Genomic DNA, 26,020 nt, shown 5'->3' with positions numbered 1-26,020 from the left:
GATTGTTCACTGATCTGGTTGATTGCTGTCTACATAAACCAAGGGTACCTGAACTGTTTGCTACCACTATGTGGTTCATTTTAACACACAGAAACAAGACAAGATTGAATCAACCGACCTTACCGAGTAGCAATATAGACACTACATTTTGCACCCGTTAATAAATTTTGGTCCCTGACCCCAATGATGAGCTTGACATATTTCAACCAAGGGTAATTAAAGAGTTCACAATAATTTAAAAGTAATCACAACTCAAAAGTGCTAAAATCACTTTGAGATCGATATTGAAAAATGACATTTCCTCGCTGTTTTGATCATAACTTTTGATCCACAAATGATTCTTAAGTAAGGTTTGTTTCATTGGAAAGTAGACATCTTGGGTTTCAATTTGAACGCATATTTTACCTAATTTGGAATTATATTGAGTAACTTATGACCTTTTGAAATTGAGCCAACAAGACAATCCGATTTTCTGGATTTTAGAATTTCATTTTAAGGGCTCAAAACATAATACTTTGATGTGGGCCGGCCCATGGACCCTTGAGAACGTCCAAAGATTATTAAAAAGCCTGAAAACATTAATTTTAACTTATAAATACTTATCTTATACCTCCAATTAAAACCCTAGTTAGAGAGAGTCTTTTTTTTAGTCTCTATCTTCTCTAAAACCCTAATTCTATTTTCTAAAACACACACACACAGCACCTTCGCACGTTTTTTACAAATTCAAAACCTCTCTTTAGTTAGTTCTAAGGCAGAAACAATTTTTGCAATTTGATTTCTCAAAACCATTTTCAAAACTAATCTTATTCTTGAGTTGTGATTATCAAAAACTATTGTGTTCTTTAATTCTCTTGTTCTCTCAACTTAATCTTTTTGTTGTAGGCACTGAGGGGCAGGTTAAATATCAATCAAGTGTGTTTCCATAAGCAAGGTGAGTCTCTCTTCATAGTTTTTCCTTGAATTGGATCTTTTATAACTTGTTTTTGTTGTTCTTAATGGATTTATATGTTGTGTATTTTATAGAAATACGATTTGATTCTGTTTGGTTTTGATTTGTTGTGTCTTACCATATTTTGATTAGAGAGTTGAATGTTTGGATATTTCAATGAACATGTTTTGATATGTTAAGTGTGTTCTTGTTTGTTGTAGATCCAATGCATATTTAGGAATAGATTTTGTTTTGTTTATTTTGGATATTTTTGTTGTTAGTTGAGGTTGTTTATTTTTATATTAGAAGCACATTAGGTTGTTAATTTCCTTAGTTTTCCTTTTTGCCTTGTTTTTGTGTTTCTGAGTTTCTGGGTTAGGGTTTTTGGGGGTGTGTCTACGTACGCATAATTCTATATGCGCACGCAGGCTTATGTAGGTGCACACATACTTCAACCTAGAAATCCTAATTCGAGTTTTTCTGCTTCTCTTTCTTTATTTCCTTGTGTCATATGCCTCTATTTTTGGCTCCTTTTATTTTTTTGAGTCTTTGTTCCTCTGTTTAATTATTTGATTGTCTTTAACATGCTAGATAAGAGTTTTCTTTTCTTTTATTGCTTTAATACCATGTACATACATTCACATGTCCATTCATTAATGAATAGGTGTTGAGATGTAGTAAGGTAAGTAAGGTAAGTCATGCATCCACATGAACATGCATTGGATATATATTTAATGATGAGTTGAACATGCTTGGGTGGATGATGTGTTCTTGATGTCTAAAATGCAATCACATGTTTCTTTGATGTTGTCATGTCTATGTTTCTGCCTTTGTGATATCTTATTGTTTGCTGCCTTGGATGAGATGATATGATATGCATGATAGATGTATGCTAGGCTTGATGTAAGTTGCCATGATAGATGTATGTTAGGGATGAAAGATAAATTTAGAGTTGCAGAATAAAATAAACATACCTCCATCCATAGTTGTTTAAGTCTTTGGAAAAAAGAAGACTCACTATAATATATATATATATACACACACAGACACACACACACAAACTCTCTCACACTCCCATTAAAATTCTCATCCTCTCTTTTTTTTCCTTAAAAAAAATAAAGAATTAGCGTTTTATTAACCTTTTGAGAGATTATTTCACTCTTTATTTACGAGATACTCAAAAAATCTGAAACCTTTTACTTTACGTTATGTCTCAATCTAATGATGCTACAAGTGAACTATGTTGTAGAAGTCATTTTCCCAATTTTGATCAAGATCAAATAAATAATATACGACTCACGTCTGGTTATATATAATGATAGTGTATATAAAAAGGTCTTCTAGTCTATGACCTTTACCTCACACATATCTTTTTGATGGAAACACAGGCTATATATATGGGCTAGACTAGGGACCCTTTTAGATGAAGATTTTCATAACTCTCCTTCCATCAAGGAGCTTAAAATTTGTAACTTCGTGGTGTTTTATTAACCAAAGATGTTATACCAATTGAGAGTTACTAAAGGATGTTACACCTAACATGTAACTTTCACAAATAGGAAACTTAAGACATGAGTTTCATCTTCAAATGTGGGCCACATAAAATTCTCTTTAAGGAAATATAATCCTACATGGGTTTTTAGGATGATTGATGCCATGTTGATTGCTAGATGTATGTTAGTGTGTGTGTGTGAGTATAGATAACAATATCGAAAGAGCCTTTAATGAGATTAAGACATAAGACACAATGATTAGAAGCCAACCCACGGGTCAAGTGGGGTTGGGTGCCTAACACCTTCTCATCCCCATACCTAAACTCCAAACCCATATTCTGGTAGTAAGACTAGTCCTTCCGCGTAAGGGTGCTATATCAATGGTTTCTAGACCTAATCTAGGTGGTAACTCCATTAGTTTAGTGCAGTAGCAAAAAAATTCCTCTAGGACTTTACCGTTAGTCGAGCTATCCCACGAAGATCAAAAAATGCAAGGAAATAGAATTGGGTGCCTCCTAAACCAGGTGAAATCAAGATGAATTTTGACGGTGCTATGTTCAATGAAAATGATGATGCAGGGATTGGGATTGTGGTCCGATACTCACTTGGACAATTTATTGCAGCTATGGTTGAAAAAATACAAAAACCACATTTTGTTAGGGTTCTGGAAATGATGGCAACTAGACGTGCTGTCAGTTTTGTCCATGAAATTGGCTTACATCAAATCCCATTTCAAAGGCAATTCATAAATTGATATCAAGGCCTACGCAATGGAGACATGTTGTTATCATCCTTTGGTCATTTAGTTCGAGATACTATTTTTTTAGCTAGCTCCTTAAGGAGTTTCTCTTTCTCTCACATTATAAGGCAAGGCAATACTGCAGCACATGCCTTAGCCTAAAGAGCAAGAATTTCTTTTCCTCTTTTAGTTTGGATGGATTTTACTTCATCAAATATTGATTATGTTATTGCTATTGATTTTCCAACTTCTTAATAAAATAGCCACGTGTGGTCTTGTTCATAAAAAAAAAAAGAACACAAGAAAAATGCTTGCTTTTTTTTTTCCCTTCAGATCTCTCTCTCTGTTTGTTCAGTGTTCACTTGACATACAATTGACTAGACAAAATTTAAAGTATAATACGAAAAACCCTTATGCCATTACTGATAATTAAGAATATAAGGAATTCAATCTTCATCTATCCCACTTCCAAAGTTTGAGCCCCAAGATTTTTTACTACATCTTATTTATCAACTTGTTGAAATGACTTTCTTTGTTTTGGGAAAAATAATAATAATAACAAGTCAACAACAACAACTGCTCAAACAGAACTAAGTCCACTTGAATTCAAAAGGTATCTTCAACCTAGTTTGAAGAAAAAGTCTTCAAACTACTCATATAATTTCTTATTGGATTTAAATTTTGAAAATATAACTATTGACTTACATGCTTTTATTATATCTTCTGTGCTTGCAAAATTTCAAGAAGATCAAAAATCGATTGCTATGTTATCAATAAATGTTTAAATTTCAAATTTTTGTGGTTTAAAATTATGTATAACAAATAAGTTTATTGATTGAATAGTAAATTTGATTTGAACAAAATTTGACATGTATGTTAAAAATATAAGAAACACGCAATTTAACAGTTAGATTTTTATATTTCACACTCAATAAAAATATATATGAGGTTTGAAAAGTTTCTCTCCAAACTTTTTCCACTCAAATGACCCCTTACCATTTTTTAATTTTTTTTTTCACAATATAATTTTTGTTGTCTTCAACAGCTAATAAGAACCAAGAAATGATTTATTTTGGAAAAAAAAGCCATGAAATGATTTTTGAGGCTTGAAACAACCAATGTGAGTCTCTAAATGTGCCTATTAAAGTGCTATATCCCATTGTCTATTAATAGTGTTTTGTATTCATGAATTAGGAATAGTGACAGTTTTTCGTGCTTTCAAAAGCACATACAAATGTTCTAAGTGAGACACATCATTATTGAGGAATTCACAGAATTTCTTCAAGAGTGCTACTTGTAGAATACGGATCTTAGTTGTATCTTGTGTGGACAAGCTTGTAGTAATCTATTAGCAACACTTATGATGGGGGCAAATATTGTCTAAGTACAACATTGATTCGTGCCTATAAGTTGTTTTCCTTTGTTTAATTCATTATTACCCATTTGTTTTCCAATAGCACCCTCATGTATTGTCCTTGGATCCTACACTACATAACCATAAATTAAAGGTGATTTAGTAGCCAAATTAAACCCATTTACTTGTTTTATAGCAAAATTTTTACACGGGAGTATGAGTGTATGACATTGACTATTAATAATCCTTTGCTCTGATTGCTTGTCTCTCATCGGTTTGCATTCTCTTGGTCGTTGCAGCCTTTCAAAAATGATGCCTCTTCTAGATATGTGTAAAATATGTCTTCCTTACTGAGGACTTTAGTGAAAACGTCAAAGTGCAGCCTTCACTTGGTTTTTTTCATCCATCAAATAAAGGTTATTGACCTGTCATAAATTTTATGGTCTTAAGCAAGCTCCTCGTGCTTGGTTTGTTGAGTTCGCTATGGTTTCTTAGTTTGATTATTTTACTAGTTCCTATGAATCTACCCCCTTCATTCATTGTGTCAATATAGGCACCATTTTGCTTATTCTCTATGTTGATGATATGATCATTACTTGTGATAACCTTAGCAACGTTCAATAACTCAATGATTTTCTCAGCCAACAATTGAGATGAAATCTTGAAAATCTTAGCTACTTTTTGGACCTTGAAATTATATTTTCATTTGATGGCTCATATCTAACTCAATCCAAGTACATCCACAACTTCTTGACTCAAGTGGGCCTTATAGATAGTAAGATTACCGATACTTTGGTTGAGCTTATTGCGCATTTGAATCTACTAGAGAACCACCTATATTGATTCTACCATCTGTTGGCAATTGATTGACAGTCTAGTACATAGTAATATTTTAGCCTTAGGTCAATTTTGAACTTTTCAAAATATGTAACATGATCCATTTTTTTCCAATTTTATTTTAAAAAATGATTATTTAAATGCCGCAAAATGGGATGTCTACATTGTCCTACTGTAGTTAACAATGATGTTAAATATAAAGGGGGTAGGTAAGAGCATTTGGACTAACAAAATTCCTTTTAACTTTGTTTTTTGGGATGGAAGAAATTGTTTAAAGTTTAAACTATATAGATAACTATTACTATTCATTAAGCACTTCATTGGAATGGGGAACAAAGTTTTTCTCTAGATTATAACTAGCATAAAGGCGGTGATCTTTTCCCCAAGTATTGTTTGAGAGTGGTCTATGATCTCGCCACTTCACGAATGCCAAAGTTTAAAATGTTAAGAGCACTTGTCAGTCTATGTATAACAGTATAATGAATAAGTTTTGTACATTCAAGAGTAGTGGCATTAGCCACATGTCACATCGAAATGATTTGGTCAAGAGTCCTTATAGTGCCACATAAAGTGACACAACAAATGCCACAACTTGCCCATGTGGCGAGTTGTGCTTGGTGGAAGGGTGTCCCCACATGGACCCACCAACCACAACTCGCCACATGGGTGAGTTATGGCATTTGTTGTGCCACTTTATGTGGCACAAGACTTATTCTTTGGTCAATATCCAAGTTGGCTTACCTGAATTTGTTTAGCCTAAAAAAATGCAGGTGTTTGGGTTCCTTCTAAGTTTAGAGGGCATACTTACAATTCAACACAAAATTAGGTTATATTTAAGCTTCTCAAGGTGGATTATGCTATAAACTAGTTAGGTTTAATGTTGTTATACTTTTGTTGGCCTGCAATGAGAAATAGGCTATTAACTTGTGATATAGTGATAGACTAGTTTCTCAAGGTTACAAGTTACAACAATAACATTTTTTTTGAAAACATAAAGTTTAACTTGTTAATTTGAAAAAAAAAAATTTGTGTTTGATTTACTACATCCTTAAAGTATAGGGCTTAAAATGATCACCTTAAAAATTATTTATGTACTCTAAAATTTAGAAAATATTCCAGTTATTAGTAAATTGTTTTTAAATTCTTCAAATAGAATATGAAATGAAGATCCAAATATTAACCTGTAATTTGAATTATCCAAATATGTTTCTTTATAATAGTAATAAAAAAAAAACCCATATATTATTTGACGTAATTTTATTTTCTAAGGTGCCCTTATCAATAATCAAAATATGTAGACCTATATGGTGAAAGGTATCTCCTAAGACCATGGTTTTAAAAACCGGACTGGATCGGCTAGTCCAACCGGTTGAACTAGGAACCAATCACCAATCAAAACCGATGAAAATTGATCAAAACTAGGAACTGGAGGCAAATCCAATTTTGTTTCAGTCCCCTTTTTAATACCATGCTTGAGACCTTATTATTAGATATTTTTCCTCGAGTGGAATTGAAAGTTCCATAAACATCAAGTGTTGAGCCCAATAGTATAAATCAAATAGTAAAACAACAAATAGTTCACACTTCCCATGAGAGGAATTTTTTTTTTTTTTGAGAAGGAAGACATCAAACTTTATTAATAAAATTAGCCATGATGGCCTAGAAAAACAGAGTTCAAGTGTGGAGGAACATTCTCAGTCCACACTGAAATACCTCTAACATGTCTAGCATGTATAGCTAGGTTATGAGCTACTTTGTTACCTGAGTGGTGTACGTGGGAAAAAGAAACACAATTGCCTGCCACCAATAAGTCTTTTGTTGAGTTGAGTATGTGACCATAGTTAGATAGGGACTTCTCATCTGAGATCAGGGTGTTTATTACGTTAACTAAGTCTCCTTCCAAGATGAATGAAGTGAAACCAAGGTCTTGTACAAAAGATAGTGCTCTTGCTGCAGCCTTAGCTTCAGCTATCTCCGGGGAAAAAGGGAGGCTGGTTTGTTTGGACAGAAAGGCTATTGCTTGCCCATTATTATCTTGAACAATCACTCCTATGCCAGCCTTCCTTATATCTTTGAATAAAGCCCCGTCGAAATTAACCTTGATCCGTCCCACTGGAGGAGTAGACCACCTAATCGGAGTTGAGGAGTGCTGTCGGATCTGTTTTGAGGCAGTAGAAACTAGTGTTATGAATACCGTTTCGGACCCCGTTTCGGTTTGTCTAGTGGAATGAAATATTTCGGTACCGGCTTATTTCGATGTACCGTTTTAAGGTGTTTTGGGGTTCTTAAAAATTTATTTATATATATATATATATATATATATATATATATATATATATATATTCTTATACAACATTAAATTATCAATTCACAGATACCACAAATCAAAATCATTACACAAATCACAGATACCACAAATCAAAATTCAAAATCAAATGTATACCATTTCTTTTAAAAAGATACATATACCATATTATTTATTATATATATATATATATAAGTTTAATATTAATTAATAGAATATCTTATATATTTTACAGTCAAAAATCAAAATATATTTAAAATAAAATAAAATAGTATAATAAATTATAGTGCCTGGAGAGGAAAATTAATTGTAACTTGATAAGTTCTTAGGCTTTTAATTTTTTAGAGAAAGAGGAAACAAGTATAAAAAATACAACATTGCTACGTAAGACAGAGAGTAAGGAAAAGACAAATGAGAAAGAAGCAAATAAAAGGCAATAAATGAGAGAAGATGAGTAAAAAGTAAAGTTGTAGTACCAAACAATATGACGTGTACGGGAGAAACAAGCAAAAGAGAAAAGTTAAAAAAGCAAATGCAGTGTAACATTGTTTCGCCCGAAATTCAAGTTTCCGCCGGAATTGGCCGTAACAGTCCGGAATGGCCAGAATGCACCGAAATTCACTGGAATTGAAGCTGAGGTGGAACAAGGGGGTTTAGTGTGCTGGTTTCATGACTGTAATGGAATATTCCGCCCGTTCCGGCCGGAACATAACGGAACGGAATTTACAACAATGGTAGAAACAGAGTCTTGGAATGTGGTAAGGGCCTATGATGCTGCATGAACAATTTGTGACAGCGGATAATCTTTGGAGGAAGTTCGCACCCGGTTTCGTCGATGCCAAATAGACCACATAATTGATGCCATCAGCTCAACATTTGTCTGCTCTTCATAAGTGAACATAAGCACTTCTCGGATTGATGAACAGGCTTTTGATTGTCTAAAGGAGAACGATGGAATGGAATCCCATACTTGTGAGAGCTGATTACACCCCCACAATGCATGATGTATATCTTCCACCTCCACCTTACATAATTCACAAGTATCTTCACTCAATATGTGCCACCGTCGCAAATTATATTTGACAGGAAGGGCATTTTGGCAAGCCCTCCACAAGAAATTGCGGACCTTTGGTGGAACAGAGAGGCCCCATATCATCTTCCACAATCCTTTTTCATTAGGGATAGAACTTGGTAGTTGGCTTCCGAGGTGCTCCTCGACTAGGAACTTTGATCCTGACTTCACTGTGTATCATCCTAAAGGAGTGAACGGCCAAACCACTACATCTTCTACCTTATTCAAGCAGAGAGGGATGCTTGCAATAAGCTCTGCCTCATGGGGTATGAAAAGTCCATGTAGTAGATTTTGATCCCATCTATGTGTGACTGGATCAATGAGATCTGAGACCTTCATGTCTTCAAAACCATGTACTACTTGTGAAATGACCCGAGGCTGTGTTGTTGAGGGCAGCCATGCATCATTCCACACACTTATGGCCTTTCCACACCCAACCCTCCATCTGATCCCCTTCAACAATAAATCCCTTTCTTTTAGAATACTCCTCTATGCATAGGAACCAGTGTTTGAATAAGGCACTTCCATGATAGAGCAATGAGGAAAGAACCTTGCCTTAAAAACTCTATAGAATAATGAGTTTTTTTGGTGTAGTAATTGTTGGGGTTTATACCCTAAAATCAAATTTATTGGCATGTTATTAATAATTAATTTGTTTAATTATATGAAACTATTTATAAATGAACTAATGGGACATTATCTTAGTTCATGAGATGCATTGTATGTGATTTATGTGATTTAGTCACAGAAGATGTAAATCACAAGTTCCTTGTAAACTCAAAATGTAGTTCGTAGTCAATGATGAAATTGAGCGTTTCATCTGTGAAGACTATAACATATCAACTAAGATGATTTGTCTTGATCATGGAAATAAAGATTTCTAGTTAGTATGTTTATTTATTTTAAGAGTTAAGACATATTGAACTGGACCGCTGTGAGATTTATTATTCTCCTAACGACTGTCAAATGAATAATAAATCTCACAATTTCTATTTACATGAACTCTTAATTCTGAGAGAATAATGGACCTGGTCATGAGATGTAGGTTGCTTTGATATATCAGGAGTGAGATCTATTAGTCACGATCAAAACCTCAGTATGTTAGGCAGCCATATTTAGTGTTGATGGAACATGTATTCTCAAGATGGAATTCATAGTCTTTTAACGGAGATACAAAATATTCCCTTGAGATAAGTTTAATGGGTTTAGTTATTCAGAGAGTTGGACCCAACCACTTTAGTAAGAAGTTCCTAAAGTATATATTTGTGGAATTGGATTTCATAAATATATAATGAATAACATAAAGGATTAAATCGGGTACTCAAGGATTAAGATGTAGTAATCTTCAAAGTGGTGAGTATGTGAGTGTTGGACACTCTCCTATTCTCTCATTGGAAACTGATTGAGAGACCACACATCTTGAGCATTAAGTGGAATTGGAGTGAAGATTAAAAGTCTTCCCAAGTGCTTCTGATCTTCGGTTTTGAATTTCACCGCACCAAGGTACGCTTTCTTGTTCTCTAATTCTGAAACTTACATAGTACATGTTATCAATTGCGAGTAAAGTAGATCCGTTAATTTTTTCGCTGCGCATGTTTTGGATGAGATACAAACAAGCATTTTTCTTGCATTTTTCCAACAGTAATCTCCACACCTGCTTTGCCAAAAGTGCATCATTGAAATTAGCTAGGTCTTTAAAACCCATACCCCCCCCAGACTTGGGTTTGCAAAGAGTGTCCCATTTCACCCAGTGTACTTTTCTTCTATCTCCTTTCTGCCCCCACCAAAATTTTCTTGTGAGGCTCTCGAGGTCTGTGCAAAGTTCCAAAGGTAGTTTGAAGCAGCTCATTGTGTAAGTTGGTATTGCTTGAACCACAGCCTTGATAAGAATCTCCTTGACTGCCTGAGATAACAATTTTTCTTTCCACCCTTGAAGTTTTTTCCACACCCGCTCTTTTATGAAATTAAAACTGGCTTTCTTATGTCTCCCTATTAATGATGGCAGCCCCAAATACTTCTCATATTGTACAATCTCCGATACCTTCAATGCAGTTTTAATTTGGTTCTTGATTTCCTCAGAAGTGGATTTACTGAAGAAGATGGTGGTTTTGATTCTGTTGATTTATTGACCAGAGCATTTGCCGTATATATCCAGGATGTTCATAATCTGTTGACACTCCTGAATTGTGGCCCTGCAAAACAGTAAGCTATCATCTGCAAAAAGGAGATGGGTTAGTCTAGGGCTATTTCTACAAAGAGAATAACCCTTGATGTCACCTTGTGTTGTCGCCTTAGTAATGAGGCCATATAAACCCTCAGTGCACAGCAGAAATAAGAATGGTGAAAGTGGGTCCCCTTAGCAGATTCCTCTAGAAGGTTTGATCAACCTTTTAGGTTTTCCATTTACAAGAATGGAATATGAGACTGTTCTAAAACACAACATCATCAAATTTATCCATTTTTCAGTGAAACCCAACTGTCGCATCACAGATTCTAGGTAAGACCACTCCACCCTATCATATACTTTGCTCATGTCTAGCTTAATAGCCATATAATTCTCATTTCCACCATGTTTCTGCATGCTATGGAGAGACTCAAAAGCAACCAAAATATTATCAGATATAAACCTACTTTTAGTAAAAGCACTTTGATTCTCAGTAATAATATTTGGTAATATTTTTTTTTGAGTCTATTGGCCAAGACTTTAGATAAAATCTTATAGAGCACATTGCAAAGACTTATGGGTCTAAAATCTAAAGCATGCTCAGGGGCTTTATTTTTTGGTATGAGGGAAATAAAAGTAGGATTGAGATTTTCAGGTAGAGTTGTAGAGTTAAGAAAATGCAAAATAGTTTGTGAGACATCATTACCAAGGGTACTCCAAAAGTGTTGATAGAATAATGGTGGCATACTATCGAGTCCAGGGCTTTTAGGGGGGGCCATTTCTTTGATAGCCTTTTGCACCTCCCAAGTTGTGAAGTCTGCTGAAAGCTGGTAGTTCATATATGCACTAATTACTTTTTGGATTGAATTGGTGGCTTCCTCGCACTGTGTGTCTATAGCCGAAGTGAATAGCCCTTGAAAATAGGATACAAGTATGTCTACCACTTCCTCATCACATTTGCTCCATTGTCCTGTTAAAGGCCATAGTCTTTGGATTGTGTTTTTCCTTTTTCATTTAGTGACCCTACAGTGAAAGAATTTAGAGTTTCGATCACCTTGAGAGGCCCATAACACTTTGGACCTTTGAAACCACATTCTTTGCTCTTTGTCCATGAGGCTTGCAATCTCCTTTTTTAATTCTTGTAGCTGCCAATTCTGACCAGTTTGCATGGCTTCCTTTTCTACTTGTATCAAATCTTTTCTTTTTTGTTTTAGCATTGTTTGGACGTTGCCAAAGTGATCCCTATTCCAAATCATCAACTCTTTTTCACATTTCTCGATCTTATGCTCGTTCTAAAGGTTGGATCATCTACGCCTCTAGCATCCCAAACTGCCTCAACTATTTTAGCACAACCCCGGTCAGACAGCTACATCTCTTCAAATCTGAAAAGTCTTGGTGCATTGTGAAAGTCAAGTCCCACGGTATTGATCCATAGGGGGCAGTGATCCGATGAGTCTACGGTTAGATGTTGGACTTTTGTACCTGCAAATCTCAACAGCCAATCATTAGTTGGTAAAGCTCGATCAAGTCGCTCCCATATAGAATGGCTAGTGGAGAAATGTTTCTACCATGTAAACCGATGTCCTAAGTATCCAAGGTCAATAAAACCACATTCATCCACCACATCTCGGAATAACTGCATTTGTGATTGACTTCTATTGCTTCCTCCAAGTTTCTCTGAGCTCCCAAGAATTTCATTAAAGTCCCCAACACATAACCAAGGGAGATTAAATTTTTTTTGGAGTTGGCAGAGCTTATTCCATGATTCAAATCATTTATGGGAAACTGGTTCTCCATAGAAGCCTGTGAATTGCCATGCATCCTCTCTTCCCTTATTGATAATGGAATCAATATGATTCTTGGAAAAAGTATCTAGATGTACGTCAATAGAGTTTCTCCAATAAAGAGCCAGACCACCCCCTCTATTATTTCTTTCCACAAAGAATAAATTGTCAAATTCTATCTTACGCTTAATCCCTTGTAGCCTAGCTTAATCCCTTGTAGCCTAGCTTCATCCGCCCATGTTTCGGCTAAAAACACGACGAAGGGATCTTTAGCTCGAATCATCACTTCAAGCTCCTTCCCTATTTGCAAGTTCCTAAGCCCACGGCAGTTCTATACAATAATACTCATGGTGATTGGCGGGGCTGTTGAACAGCCTCCGCCATTGAGATGTCCTGTTCGTCCACTCTTGAAACCCGGTATTTTTTGCAAGGTAACTCAAGTTGGATTCCATCACCTTCCTCCCTTCCCCGTTTTACTGCTACCGAGAGTTAAGTATCTGTATTTGTTTTAGGAATATTACGTGCCAACTTCTTCCACCTCCTAAGTTTAATTGGATCGGGTATAATAGCTAAAGGCTGATTATCCACGTGTGCCAAATCCTGATATTCCCCATTGTCCACCTTGTCCATATTAATCCCAAAATTTTCTCCACTAAGGACCGTACCTATGGATGTACCAGCTGTCACATTTGGTGAGCGATAATCATGAGATTCAAACCTTTTAAAAGCCATATCAATCTCTTCAATTTGGGATTCAAAATCTCTCGGGTGAGAAGATGGATATAGAATAGGAATGTCATTTATTACCTGAGGATTTTGGGGGGAATTCTCACGTGAAATCTGCTGAATGGCGTCCCTGTTTTCTGTAGTTTCCTTATTTGGAGAGTTATGGAGGTCAACGCTCTGCTGTGACTCGATGGTGGGCTGATTCTGACCAGCGTTTGGTGTGACCATCGACTGCTCCTTCCTTGTCTTGGATGAATGCTTCATGGAGTTATTAACACTCGGACTTCCAAGGCCATCGCCCATACCTGAAACAGTCGTAAAGGATGATTTCCCTAGATTGTACGAAGTCGCCTTGAGCCATGCACCATACCCCTGTAGTTCCTCAGAGCTAGAGCCTCTCCCCGTGAGCCACTTCTCGCATTCTTTCTCATCATGGGACACCAAGCCACACCAATAGCAGAAGTTGGGGAGTTTTTCGTATTTGAAAGACACCCATCGTTCACTATCTTCACCTATATCAATTTTACAACCTCGACATAGGGGTTTTGAGATGTCCACCTCCACCTTCACACGGACAAAGTCGTTTCCCACCATCTCTTTCTCATCCCATGAGAAGAAGTTGATTAGTAATAGCAAATAGTTGATCCCATTGATAAAATTAAACTTACACAACACGGTAAATTTGGAGTTATTTTCCTCAAACCTATTTATGTATGTGATTTATTTAAATAGGTGTAATTACATGAAGTTACTCTAAACTATACATTAAATTATACTTTATACACTAAAATTTCAAAATACACAATTATCACCTTAAATTATAACTTGTATTACACTTTACGTCATGCCATCAATTCTACCATAATCTCGTACGAAAACTAAAGTTTATAATGCAAAGTGTAATTGCTAATATAATTCAGGGTGGTAAAGTGTAATTTTTTCTTTATTTTTAAAAGATTGAGAAGATAATTAAGTATTTTCATGTGATGTCATTCAAGATAACAACAAAATTTGACATGCAAAGTAATAACACAAGTTATAGTTTAAGTTAATAATCACGCGTAAATTGCAATTTAGAGTATAATTATAGGTGAATACGTAACTTTCCTACTTAAATAATAGATATTGTTTTTTTTTTTGTCTTTTTGACAACAAAATAATAGATATTGTTAGTTTTATAAATAGCGACGAAGTGGAATAGAGGAGATAAGTCCAAGCCCAAAGGGCGGCAAGTCGTTAATTTAATTCCTCGGTTTATTTCCAAATGAAAGTGGATAAAAGTCGCCTAATAAACGTGTCAAAAACGGGCCCACGACAATCCACGACTATGAGGCGGCAGACCAAGCCACGCGTATCTTTGATTCATTTGACATTTCCCATCTCTGTCTTGTCTCTCTCTCTCTCTCTTTCTCTCTCTCAATCTAACAACGAAGAAACAGCATATCACTAACAATAGTATAAAGCTTTAAAAAAATCTCTCAGCGCCAGATAGATTCAACCATTTCGTTTTTCCCTTTCTACACTGCGAAACACCAAAAAAAAAAAAAAAAAAATGGACAAGTTGAATCTAGCGCAACTGGGTGAGCGTTTGAAGAGCCAAGGAGCTCAAATGGGTCGAATGGTCACTGGAAAAGTGAAGGAAATTCTTCAAACCCCAACGCCGGAGTCGAAACTGGTGGACGAGGCCACTTCTGAGACGCTAGAGGAAATGGGTCCCAACTGGGGACTCAACTTGCGGATATGCAAGTTGATCAACGTGGAAGAGATTAGCGGGACCGAGATCGTGAGGGCCATCAAGAAGAAGATCTCTTCTGGGACTGGGAGCAGCAACAATGGCGCGGTGGTGAGCCAGATGCTGAGTTTGGATTTGTTGGAGACTTGTGCTATGAACTGTGAGAAGGTTTTCTCTGAGGTGGCTTCTGAGAAAGTGTTGGACGAGATGGTGAAGATGATAGAGAATCCGCAGACCCATCTTGGGAATAGGAAAAGGGGTTTGGATTTGATTCGGGCTTGGGGCCAGTCCGAGGATCTCGCTTATCTTCCTGTCTTTCATCAGACTTACATGGTCAGTTCAGTTTTATCTCATGCTGTTTTTGATTTCTGATTTTTCTATTCTCATGTTTGTAATGGCTTTTTTGTGCGTGCCTTAGATTTATTATTTTCTAACCGTTTAAGCTTTTGGGATAATAATAATTTATTATGGTATTAGAGTAGGTGATTTTTTATTTCAAACCCTATTTAAAAAGGTAAATTTTGGCCGTGTTGGGCCCCATTTATTAAGGGTCTGGTTCCGGAGGAGAGTTAGAATAATGGTTAAACAATGCTAGGTGACTTCTGGGTGGGTGCGAAATACCTAGTGGGTTGCTGGCTAGGGGATTGTAGCAAGGTTGGTTTGTAGGTGCTAATCTCAGATTTGAATTTGTGATTTTTCAGTGAACATCATTGAGTTATGATTTTAATATGTTAGATAGCAATAGCAACTAAAAATTAGTGAGAGTGAAGGCACACCCTGCAATACTGTAACTGTTGTAAGGTATATTTAGTGACCAATTGGGTAACAACCATTTAGCTATGAAGAACTTCCTGATTGGGTCCTTTAGTACATTTGGCCATATTGTATTTTCGTGTGTGATTATATGACCATTAACTTGAACGCTATGCTCCATCTATCTGATGGACCCCTGTATCCTTCTCCCGAAAGTTCTGCAGGGAATTTTCCGAATGGTGCCAACCTAATCTATCTTCTTAAGTATTCAGTTAAAAACTAAGGGTGTGTTTGGTTTAGGTGAAAAGGGGGAGGGTGGAAAATTGAGGACTGAAAATGGTAAGGTGATTGGTTTTTTCCTCCATTTGGCTGGCCTGAAAAGGGTTTGACCCGGTGCTTTCCACCGGGACCAATACAAATCTGCCTGATGGAGGAGAGAAAATGGAAAGGCAAATTAGGCAATCATACAAAATCTCTTATGTACCTCTTTTTAATTTGTCTTGTTTGCAACCAAGATATACGCACAGCATTAGAGGCAAATTTTTTGGAACATAAAAGAACTGTTAGGGACTTCTCCTTCATAATAACATTGCAGCTCATAGACCCTTTTTATCAAACAGGTTTTGTTGTTTGTTTGTCTGTTTGTTTTGGCAAGCTCAATGTTTTTTTCGACAATGTTTTGTTTTATTTGGTCCTCAAAATTCTTGCTTATGTGGGTCTCTCTATCTCTCTCTCTTTTTTTTCTTTTTCTTTTTGGGGGGGGGGGGGGGGGTGGTGGTAAAGTATATTTTTATATTTAAAAAATGTTTAGGAATTGAATTTGCAATGGTTACTATGCATTACTGTGCATAGCCCTTGGTATGAGATTTTCATGCTGTTAATATCTTTTTTTTTAGGAGGGGGGGTGTTCCTTTTATTTGGGGACTTCACATTTTCCCTTTAGCAGTGTTCTGAGTGCTTCAGGGATAGCAAGTCCCCTCATATTAATCCATCTAAATCACTTTGTCAGCTTTCTTTGTTGTCTTGCTGATCATTATAGGGTGGTACATACTGTCAATCTTACTTCCTAACTTTCCATTTTTGCTTCTTTGAGTTTATTAGTTTATTTACCTTGTATGCCATTATGATCTAGAACCTATAGTTGTTGCTGTGCTAAATATCCTTTTTGTGATTGCAAATGTATGGAGATATTAAGATGCTACTGTTTTTAGATACTGAGTAGTAACCTTTACATATGCAGTCATGTAAAATATTTGTCTCATTGAGAATCCCACAGTGGCTGCCTATGAGCTTTCACCTTTGATGGGTCTTGAGAGCTTGTGCTACTTTAATCCTTCCTTGGATGTCTATGGCCTTTAACACTGATGCACATTGATTTTTCAGCAGCTTAGTGTTGTTTTTAACCTTTTTGAAAATTGTATGATTATTTTAACAATTTAACCTGTTAGATTATGAGTAAGCATTTTTTCTTTCTTTTGTGGGTTCCTCAGGTGTTATACCTGGAATTGAACATTATTTTTCTATAGTTTTTGGACAAATGTTGATGATGACAACCCCAAAGGCTTTTTTCTCTAACATTCGCAGTGGTCATCTAAAGAGCTTTCACCTTTGCTTGGCTTGAGAGCAAGTGTTGCTCATTTGTTCCTTGAATGTCTGAAATTATTACCCACTTCACCTCAGAATACAGAAATTATTGGCAATGGTGTGGTTTGATCAAATTTCCTAGTTAGTCAGGTCCTTTTCTTTGTTATTTAGAATTCCCAATGCTAAGTTGCTTGAATTTAGTTGAAGTTATTTCTTATTTTTCCGCACAATTGTAAAAGTTTTATTCTCAAATTGGTTAATCTTATTGTCTTATCTTTTAGTAAGATGACATCTTTTTCTCTTCCCATTCTAAGTTCTAGGCATAGGGTGAGGTTTTGGGTTCAAGACCAATTGGGTGTGTGTGTAACTTACCAATCCAAAAAAAAAAAAATAGTGTAGTTATGTAGTTTGTTATATAATATGATGATAATCCAAAGACTTGTTTCTCAAACCTTTGGCAGTGGCTACCTAAGAGTTTTCTCACCTTTGCTATGCTAGAGAGCTAGTGCTCTTTCAATCCTTCCTTGTATGTCTGATGTGTTTATCTCATCATACTATCTAGTATTGTATTTATTAGTTTAAACTCCTTTCTAAATAGATTTTTTTTTTCTTTCCAATGTTTCCATTATGCCACTGAAACTTGTCATTCAAATGATTTTTCTAATGTTTGAAATTGAGCACCATATGTTTTTATTCTAATAATAATTAGAAAGCTGTGACATAGGTGCATTTTCTATGTTGATGTTGATGATGACAAATCCAAGGTTTGTTTCTCTAAACATTTTTGCGAGGGCTGTCTAAGAGCTTTCGCCTCTGCTAGGATTGAGAGCTTGTGGTGCTCAATCCTTTCTTGGCTTTATTAACATAATAATCTCTGCAGCCATTTTTTTGTTTTCTTTTTCCATTTACCATGTCTGGTGTTGAGATTTGAGTTAATTAAAAACAGGCTAAGTATTGCATGTGACTGCTTGGAGAAGCACCACTTAATTGTAACAATACCAAAGTATTTACTCTCAATATTACTGTAGCATTGATTTCAACTTCATACACTCTGTTGGAGGGTCATAGGCATTGCCACATCTTGAGATTGTAATTACCATGGTTCCGTTGCATCACAGTGAGCAATTATGAGGAATAGCCATTCTAAAATAATCATTTTGTTTGGTTCATTCTTTGATTGCTTTGAGAGTTTTTTTAATAATGCTCATTGGGTTCTGATTTTTATTTAGAAGTTGTAGGCTTACATTTGTTGGTACAATAAAGGGTATCATTTTTATTGTAGGTGTGTCAAATATGTCATAGTTGTGTAAATATCCATTATCTGTATAGATAAAAGATAAGGACGATAATTTCCTTTTTATGTGTCAATAAAAGATAAATGTCAATGAGATTAGTAAGGATAATGACTTTCTTTTTATTTGGGACTAAACAAAGTGGATGGGTAAAGAAACAAAATAAAATATGCGACAGGTTCACAGCTATAAAGTGTCATCTGAACTAATTTAGTTAATTACACTATTTTTTTCTTAAAAGATAATTAAAAAATTATTTCGTGTACAATGAACAAACAAATCTATTTTATGTAATAAGGGCAAAACAGTAAATGGATATAAACAACATTTCTTCCTCTCAATCTTCTTCTCAACCAAACAAAGAAAATATATATCCATTTTCTATACGCCCACTTTTTCATCCCTCCTACCAAACACACTTCATTTCAATCAGATGGGGCCCAACCCAAAAGAAATTTGAGATGTGGTAGAAATTAGTGCATATTAGATTACAGCTGGACTCCTGCACTGTTTAAACATTCTTAACAGACAAGCTAACCTATACTGGGACAGCTTATTTTCAGTTGGCCTGGATTTTGATACTTTTGAACCTTTTTTTTTTTTTCAAATTTTCTTTACCCTACCTCTCTTCTTCTCTCTTGATAAGGGGGAAAAAAAAAAAAATTGAAAATAAATGATAATAAGCAGGACCAAAAATGTGTTTGCCTTGGCCTGTTAAAAAGTATAAGTTACGTTCAACTTTGTTTTACTCATTAATGATGGTGCCTTTTGGTTTGTTACATTTATTACTGTCTGAATTTAATGACTCTTGACACTTTGTTTTATGGCAATCTTAGTTCTCGTGTCTAAAGATATGTTCTATCTCTATTCTGGATGTTATGACAGAGCTTGAAAGGAAGAAGCATACCTCCACTTGTACAAGAAGGGAATTCGCTCCCCATGCAGTATTCCTTGGAGTCATATGATCAACAACCTCTGTCTCCACCTGAGAGATACCCTATTCCTGACACAGGAATGCATGACACAGGAGGTAGTTCACTCCCCTTTAGTTATAGAATCCTATCCGTCGAAGAAAAGAAAGAGTATCTTGTTGTAACTCGAAACAGCCTTGAACTATTCTCCAGCATATTGAACACCGAAACAGAGCCCAAACCTTTGAAGGTATTTTTCTGACTTCTAACAAGAAAGTAGTATTCATAAATAAATAGATTGCCTTTTTACTCAAAAATTCAGTAGTTTCATCTGTTCCTCTAAGCATCAAATTGTACTCTTTAACTTCAAATAAATGCAAAATTCTATGACATTGTTCTCAGAGGAGGTCCTGTTACTCAATTTATCTAAATATAGCCTCCTAAAATAGATGAAAATCTTTTCGGTGTTTGGGTTCTTTTGATTTATGTGATGTCGTGTATGTGTGTGTTTCTGTATTATGGCATATACCTTGAATAGTTGAATGCATTGACGTAAATGTGCTATCCTGCTAGGAAGTTTTTTTTTACTTAACCTTGAGTTGTTGTGTGACTTCTCACCTTAATCCCCAGATGTGTATGGATGGAAGATAAGTGAGAACTGATAGAAGTTCTTGTGCTAATGCAGGAAGATCTTACAATAAGCATGTTGGAGAATTGCAAGCAGTCGCAGCCTGTCATTAAGGCGATTATAGAAAGCACCACTGATGATGAAGGGATGCTATTTGAGGCTCTATATCTTCATGATGAGCTGGAGCAGGTGATCTCCAAGTATGAGCAGTTGGAAGCTGCTCAAAAGTCCGGAGAACAACAACCTGAAAACTCTGACCCCATTAACTGTGAGGACTTGGAAGCTGCCCAAGAGCCTGGAGGAGAACTGCCTAAGAATTCTGATGCCTCTAAGAGTGAGTTAGAAGCTGCTCAAAGCCTTGGAGGAAATCTACCAGAAAAGGCTCATGCATCTGAGGCCAAATCACCTGCTCTTGTAGGAGCTCATGATGAGAACAAGTTGGTGGGTTTCCCAAAAGGAGAGAGTGCTGAACCAAGCAATGATAAGATAAATGCTAAATGAGGAAGTGGGTAGTGAGGTGGTTTTCCTGCCTGTATGTATGCTTTGTCAATGTTTTTCAGGGGGCACATCCTCTATTAACTCATAGCTCCTTTTTTACCAATGACTTGAGCATCAAATTATTGTAATCGGTGAGGACTCAGGAGTAAAATCTAATTTTAGGTTTTTGAATTTAATCATACATACTAATATCCATGGCATGGTGTATCTTTGACCGTTATAATGGCTACTGACTTGTTTGTGATCTTTCTTCTTAGTGCCACTAATATTCGATTACTTTACTGGTACTAGAGCTGCGTGTTGCCACTGGTATCTCATTTTTTCTCTTGTGTTTCCTTCCTCTTTCCAATACTCCGAACCATAGTTATCACTTATCATAACGGAAACATGCATAGATTGACCTGGCCGAAAGACTGGTTTATTGGTTTAACTAGTGGTTCATTGGTCGAATTATAGATTTATTATCGATAAATCTATAAATATAAAAATAGGTCATTCATCTAAATTATAACCATACTTATAAGTACTACTTCAGGTTGATCCTTAAAAACTGAGACTCGTTAGTGACTGCGGAATGGTTCATTGATAACACTGAGCAAAAATACTTTTTTTTTTTTATAAAAAAAAAAAACCCTTATAAAAGAGTGAATCAGCTCGGATGATAAAATTGTTTTGTGTAAACTGTGGGCTTTTTTTGGAAAATAACACTAAAACTCAAACTATTTTGTTAGTTAGCACACTTTTCAAATTATTTAGCTATTTACCAACTCTAGAGCAAGAGACTCGATTTTGTTGTACAAAATCGAGTATAAAGAATTCGATTCCTATGTCGTTGCAGTAGCTGAGGTGGACAAGTCATCCACATAGGCATGCAAATCTAGTCCTTAGGAATTGAGTTCTATTTTACTGAAATTGATTCTGTTGGACTTGAGTTTTCTTAAATGAAAATCGAGGCTTAGAAACTCTATTTCTATGTAGCGGTGCCTTTTTCACGCTTTTTAGCCACGTGCATACTGAACTCGTACCCTTTAGACTCGATTTTCATTTAATGAAAACCAAGTCTTAAGAACTCGATTTCTATACATGGTCACCAGCCCCACTACATGTAATGTGTGGATCCTAGTGCCATTTTCCCTCCTTATCCATCCCTCTCACCTAGTCACGCTCACCACACAACACTCTCTCCCTCACAACTCTCACAACACTCTCCTCACAGCTCTCATACACTCTGTCACTCACACAACACTCTTTCCCTCAACAAAATTAATCCACTCTCACAACACTCTCTCACAGTGGAAGTAAATCTACATCTCAAAGGTAATGTTTTATATAAATTTGTACTTGAGTTATGTTATTTATTTAGTGAGTTATGTTATTGCAACATATTGGGAATATTTGTTTATTTTTTTTGTTAGTGTAAATATTGTGATTATTTATTTGCTAAGTTTTAAAAAAATATTGTGATTATTGGGAATATTTTGTACTAAATATTGTGATTAATTATGTTATTACAACTGTAAGTGCACAATTTGTACCCCGTCTAATCACTAGATGGACTCAGGCCCAAATAGCCTTATACAATCAAATTTGTAGAGTGTGGGCTTGAAACCTAGGTTGTGGAAATTGGCTAAAAAGAAAAACATGCTAAATTGCCGTTATCCACGCATTCAATAGATGAAAATAGTAAAAAAACTCTCCTCGGACGTAAGCCGAGGACCACTTGTATTGTCTTTCTTTCTTTAAGCAAAATATTATAATTACAGTTCAAGTATTCAACCATTTCTCCCCTCTCATTCTCATTCTTCTTTTCATCCCTCTCTTGTTCTCTTATATCCATCTTTTTCTTCATTTTCTTCTTCCACGTGTAACACAGATCTTTCAAATAGATACTTGTCCCATCCGCCACCTTCTTGAAGTCATCAAATAATTGCTGAAAAGCTGAATATTACTGTTCAGAGGTCATTTCCCCATTAATGCGGTCAGGGAGGTAGGTGCAGGGTCTTCAATGCGGTGGTAGCAGTCTTTTCCCTCTGATATTTCTCATACGTTCTTCCTTCCAATAACTGTGTGGATCATGCCTTTACCCAACAGATCTTCCGGAATTTTCTCTCCAAACACTTTGACATGTCCTATGACTTTTACTTGGCCCATCCGTGAAGATACTCCTCCTCGGACAACTCCTCCAACCCTTGTAGCATGAACTGGCTTGCGGCCCTTACAAGCTCCGCTCGGACAGGTTTACACCACCAAATCAGGCCCAAGCCCCAAATGCATATTTTAGTCATTTTACCCCCACAACAACATATTGGTAATATATATTTTTTTTGTTAGTGTAAATATTGTGATCAATTATTTGCTAGGTTTTTCTTTAAAAAATTAATATTGTGATTAATTATTGGGAATATTTAGTATTAGGAATATTTAGTACTAAATATTGTGATTAATTATGTTATTACTACATATTGGGAAATTTTTTTTTTGTTAGTGTAAATATTGTGATTTGCTAGGTTTTCCTAAAAAATTAATATTGTGATTAATTATTGGGTATATTTAGTATTGGGAATATTTAGTACTAAATATTGCGATTAATTATGTTATTACAACATATTGAGAATATTTGTTTTTTTTTTGTTAGTGTAAATATTGTGATTAATTATTTGCTAGGTTTAAAAAAAATTAATATTGTGATTAATTATTGGGAATATTTAGTATTGAGAATATTTAGTACTAAATATTGTGATTAATTATTAAGAATATTTAGTATTTTTAGATTTTATCATGGTTATAAAATGGATTATGAGTTTGATATCTAAGATAGTATTTGTAGTCTTTTTAGCATAAATTATTTCAAGATATATTTATTTAAGATTTGTAACAAAGATGAAATGGATAATGAGTGGATTGGTATAACATTTTTGTTCATCATAAATTATTTGAATGGGCTTTGAAAGTCATGCCCCTAGAATTATTTGGAATTTTAAAAGAATATGAAGCAGGAAATGACTTTTTTTGTACGTGATCTAGGGTGAGTATATGCAAATTTGGTTGAGGTGTTGGGACATAACATCATAACTATACCATAGGTTGTAACAAGTTGTTGGCATTTCATATGCAAAGTCTTGTGATTGATGTTGATTGAGAGTTATAGATTTGTCACTAACATAATTGTACTTGATGATCAATAGGTTGACAATGATTCATATAAATATATACCACAGTGGACCCTTTAGCAATGTCAACCGTATTGACGAATTCCCATTTCAAGGTTCGGGTATCAAATGCTATTATATGATTGTACGTCGTAAGCTAAAGACCTTGAATGATTTGAAGATACAAATTATGGAAGAGCTGCATGTGAACCCTGCTTCGCATGACATACATATTAATTTTCGTTCTCCACATGAAGTCCTCAATTAACGCATTAATTATAGATATATGGTGATAATAGAAGACAAACATGTGAAGGTCATGTTTAACAGGATGCAGAACATGTCCCAAGTAGCAGCTTTTAAGTTGTATGTTACTTTGGAGCCACGTGCAGAAGTTGGCGTAGAGGAGATTCTACAAGCAATTACATCTCTACAATTTGCAGTCTCAGATGATCGATGCACCACATTGGGAGGCTATACACCCCCTTTTCAAGAGACACCAACAATTAAGAGCGAAGTTGGCAATAGATGTGAAGATCAATTTTGTGCACATCGAGGTGAACCCTCTACACTTCTAGTAGTTGAAGATGAAGACGAAGATTGTGTTGATCATGTTGCCATTAATGATGAAGATCTTGATGATAGAGATGAGTACAAAGAGAGAATTAAGCAAGATGACTTTGACAAGGGTGTTGCTAACCATGAAATTGCTCCCAATCCTCATGTTGATGATATGGCTAAATGTGATGAAGATGATGCGAGTACTACTATTGGAGTTCAATATGTTACAAATATGACCCGCTGTTTATGGACCTCCTACCTCATCATTTTATGCAAATACTTGGGAAAATATGGTTGAAGTTCTTCAGCAAGCATTTGCTTCTTCTTGGAATGTGGAGACGAGTTTTAGTAAAGGGTTGATTTTTGCAAATAAAGAGGCAGTGAAGTATGCATTAATAATTTATGCCACAGAACTTAACAGAGGCTTTATGACTAATAGGTCAACCAAAAGTAAACTGTCAATGAAATGCATGGATGAGTCATGCAAGTGGTACGTTGGGTAGTCATGAAGCCTAAATTTAATGGACTATGGATGATCACATTTTATGTGGGTCCTCATAGTTATATACCCCTTGCCATGCCAAAAGATGGTAGAATGATGGATTCTAATTTTGTTGCAGCAGAATTTGTTCCAACGTTGCAACAAAATCACAAAGCAACAATTGATCACCTCAGAGACATCATTAAAGCGAAGTATTATAACCATAAGTTTTCTTATTATAAGGTATGAGATGCGAAGCAAAAGGCTATTGCAAAGATATTTGGGGATTGGGAAGAGTCTTACTAAAGGTTGAGAAAATTGTTGTTGTCATACTTGGATCAAGATTCGGGCACCCGGTACTTCTATCACACTATATCTAGGGCGTGTCCAGTGATATTTTATTGCGCTATGTATTTTGGGATTTCACTCCATTCATTGATGGATTTTGACATTGTAAGCCAGTGATCAGTATTGATGGGACCCATTTGTATGGTAAATATAAAGGGGTGTTGTTGATTAAATGGGCCGCAACAGACCCACAGTTTAAAGTAAGAAAGTAAGGGGTTGATGGAAAGCCCATGAACCCTAAGGATGAAGGATATAGTAATTGGACCAGGAAGCCCAAAAGAGTTAGAAAAACCCATGGGAATGTAGAGTTGGAAATGGGCCAAGGACGCCCAAGGAAGGAAAATGAGCCCAAAATGCCCAATGAGGAAGAAATGGGTCAAAGGAGTCCACAAGCAATGTAATGGGTCAAGAAAGCACAAGGCAACATGACTATAAACCTAATGACAATATTGGGACATTGTAACTAAGAAAGGGGCCTAGCTGGCAGGGATCAATTAGCACCACGGTAGGAATAACGAAATGGCATGGTAGGATTACTAGAAAGCCATCAGAGGAAACAAATGGTAGGCTAAAAGAGAGAAAAGCCCACAATCAAGCAAGACCCATCCCTTGGAGCAGGGGGGAGCAAGTCATAAAGGGATCAGAAAATAGTTCACGCTACAAAAGGTCAAGAATAAG

The 26,020-nt window shown here is 35.7% G+C and overlaps 1 protein-coding gene and 1 non-coding gene across 2 annotated transcripts; both read left to right on the top strand.

The window, feature by feature from the left end:
- Positions 1 to 14,764: 14,764 nt before the first annotated feature.
- Positions 14,765 to 21,050, top strand: LOC142619491 (TOM1-like protein 2). The gene is made up of 3 exons (XM_075792610.1): positions 14,765 to 15,470; positions 19,652 to 19,927; positions 20,363 to 21,050. Exons 1-3 carry the CDS (start codon positions 14,958 to 14,960, stop codon positions 20,804 to 20,806), a joined length of 1,233 nt encoding a protein of 410 aa, XP_075648725.1. The 5' UTR covers positions 14,765 to 14,957; the 3' UTR covers positions 20,807 to 21,050.
- Positions 16,845 to 16,941, top strand: LOC142621419 (small nucleolar RNA snoR99). The gene has a single exon (XR_012841798.1). It is a non-coding gene; the product is annotated as a small nucleolar RNA snoR99 (small nucleolar RNA).
- Positions 21,051 to 26,020: the final 4,970 nt, after the last annotated feature.

This window comes from Castanea sativa, chromosome 12, assembly GCF_040712315.1.
Source record: "Castanea sativa cultivar Marrone di Chiusa Pesio chromosome 12, ASM4071231v1".
NCBI lineage: Eukaryota > Viridiplantae > Streptophyta > Magnoliopsida > Fagales > Fagaceae > Castanea > Castanea sativa.
Note: the sequence above shows the minus strand (reverse complement) of the source record. Positions and strands in the feature narration are given on the sequence as shown.

Bases quoted from the DNA above. Each gene is read 5' to 3' on its own strand.
- LOC142619491 (XM_075792610.1), top strand. From the start codon at position 14,958: ATGGACAAGTTGAATCTAGCGCAACTGGGTGAGCGTTTGAAGAGCCAA. The intron at 15,471-19,651 runs GTCAGTTCAGTT...ATGTTATGACAG, and splicing joins TCTTTCATCAGACTTACATG to AGCTTGAAAGGAAGAAGCAT. The intron at 19,928-20,362 runs GTATTTTTCTGA...GTGCTAATGCAG, and splicing joins CAGAGCCCAAACCTTTGAAG to GAAGATCTTACAATAAGCAT.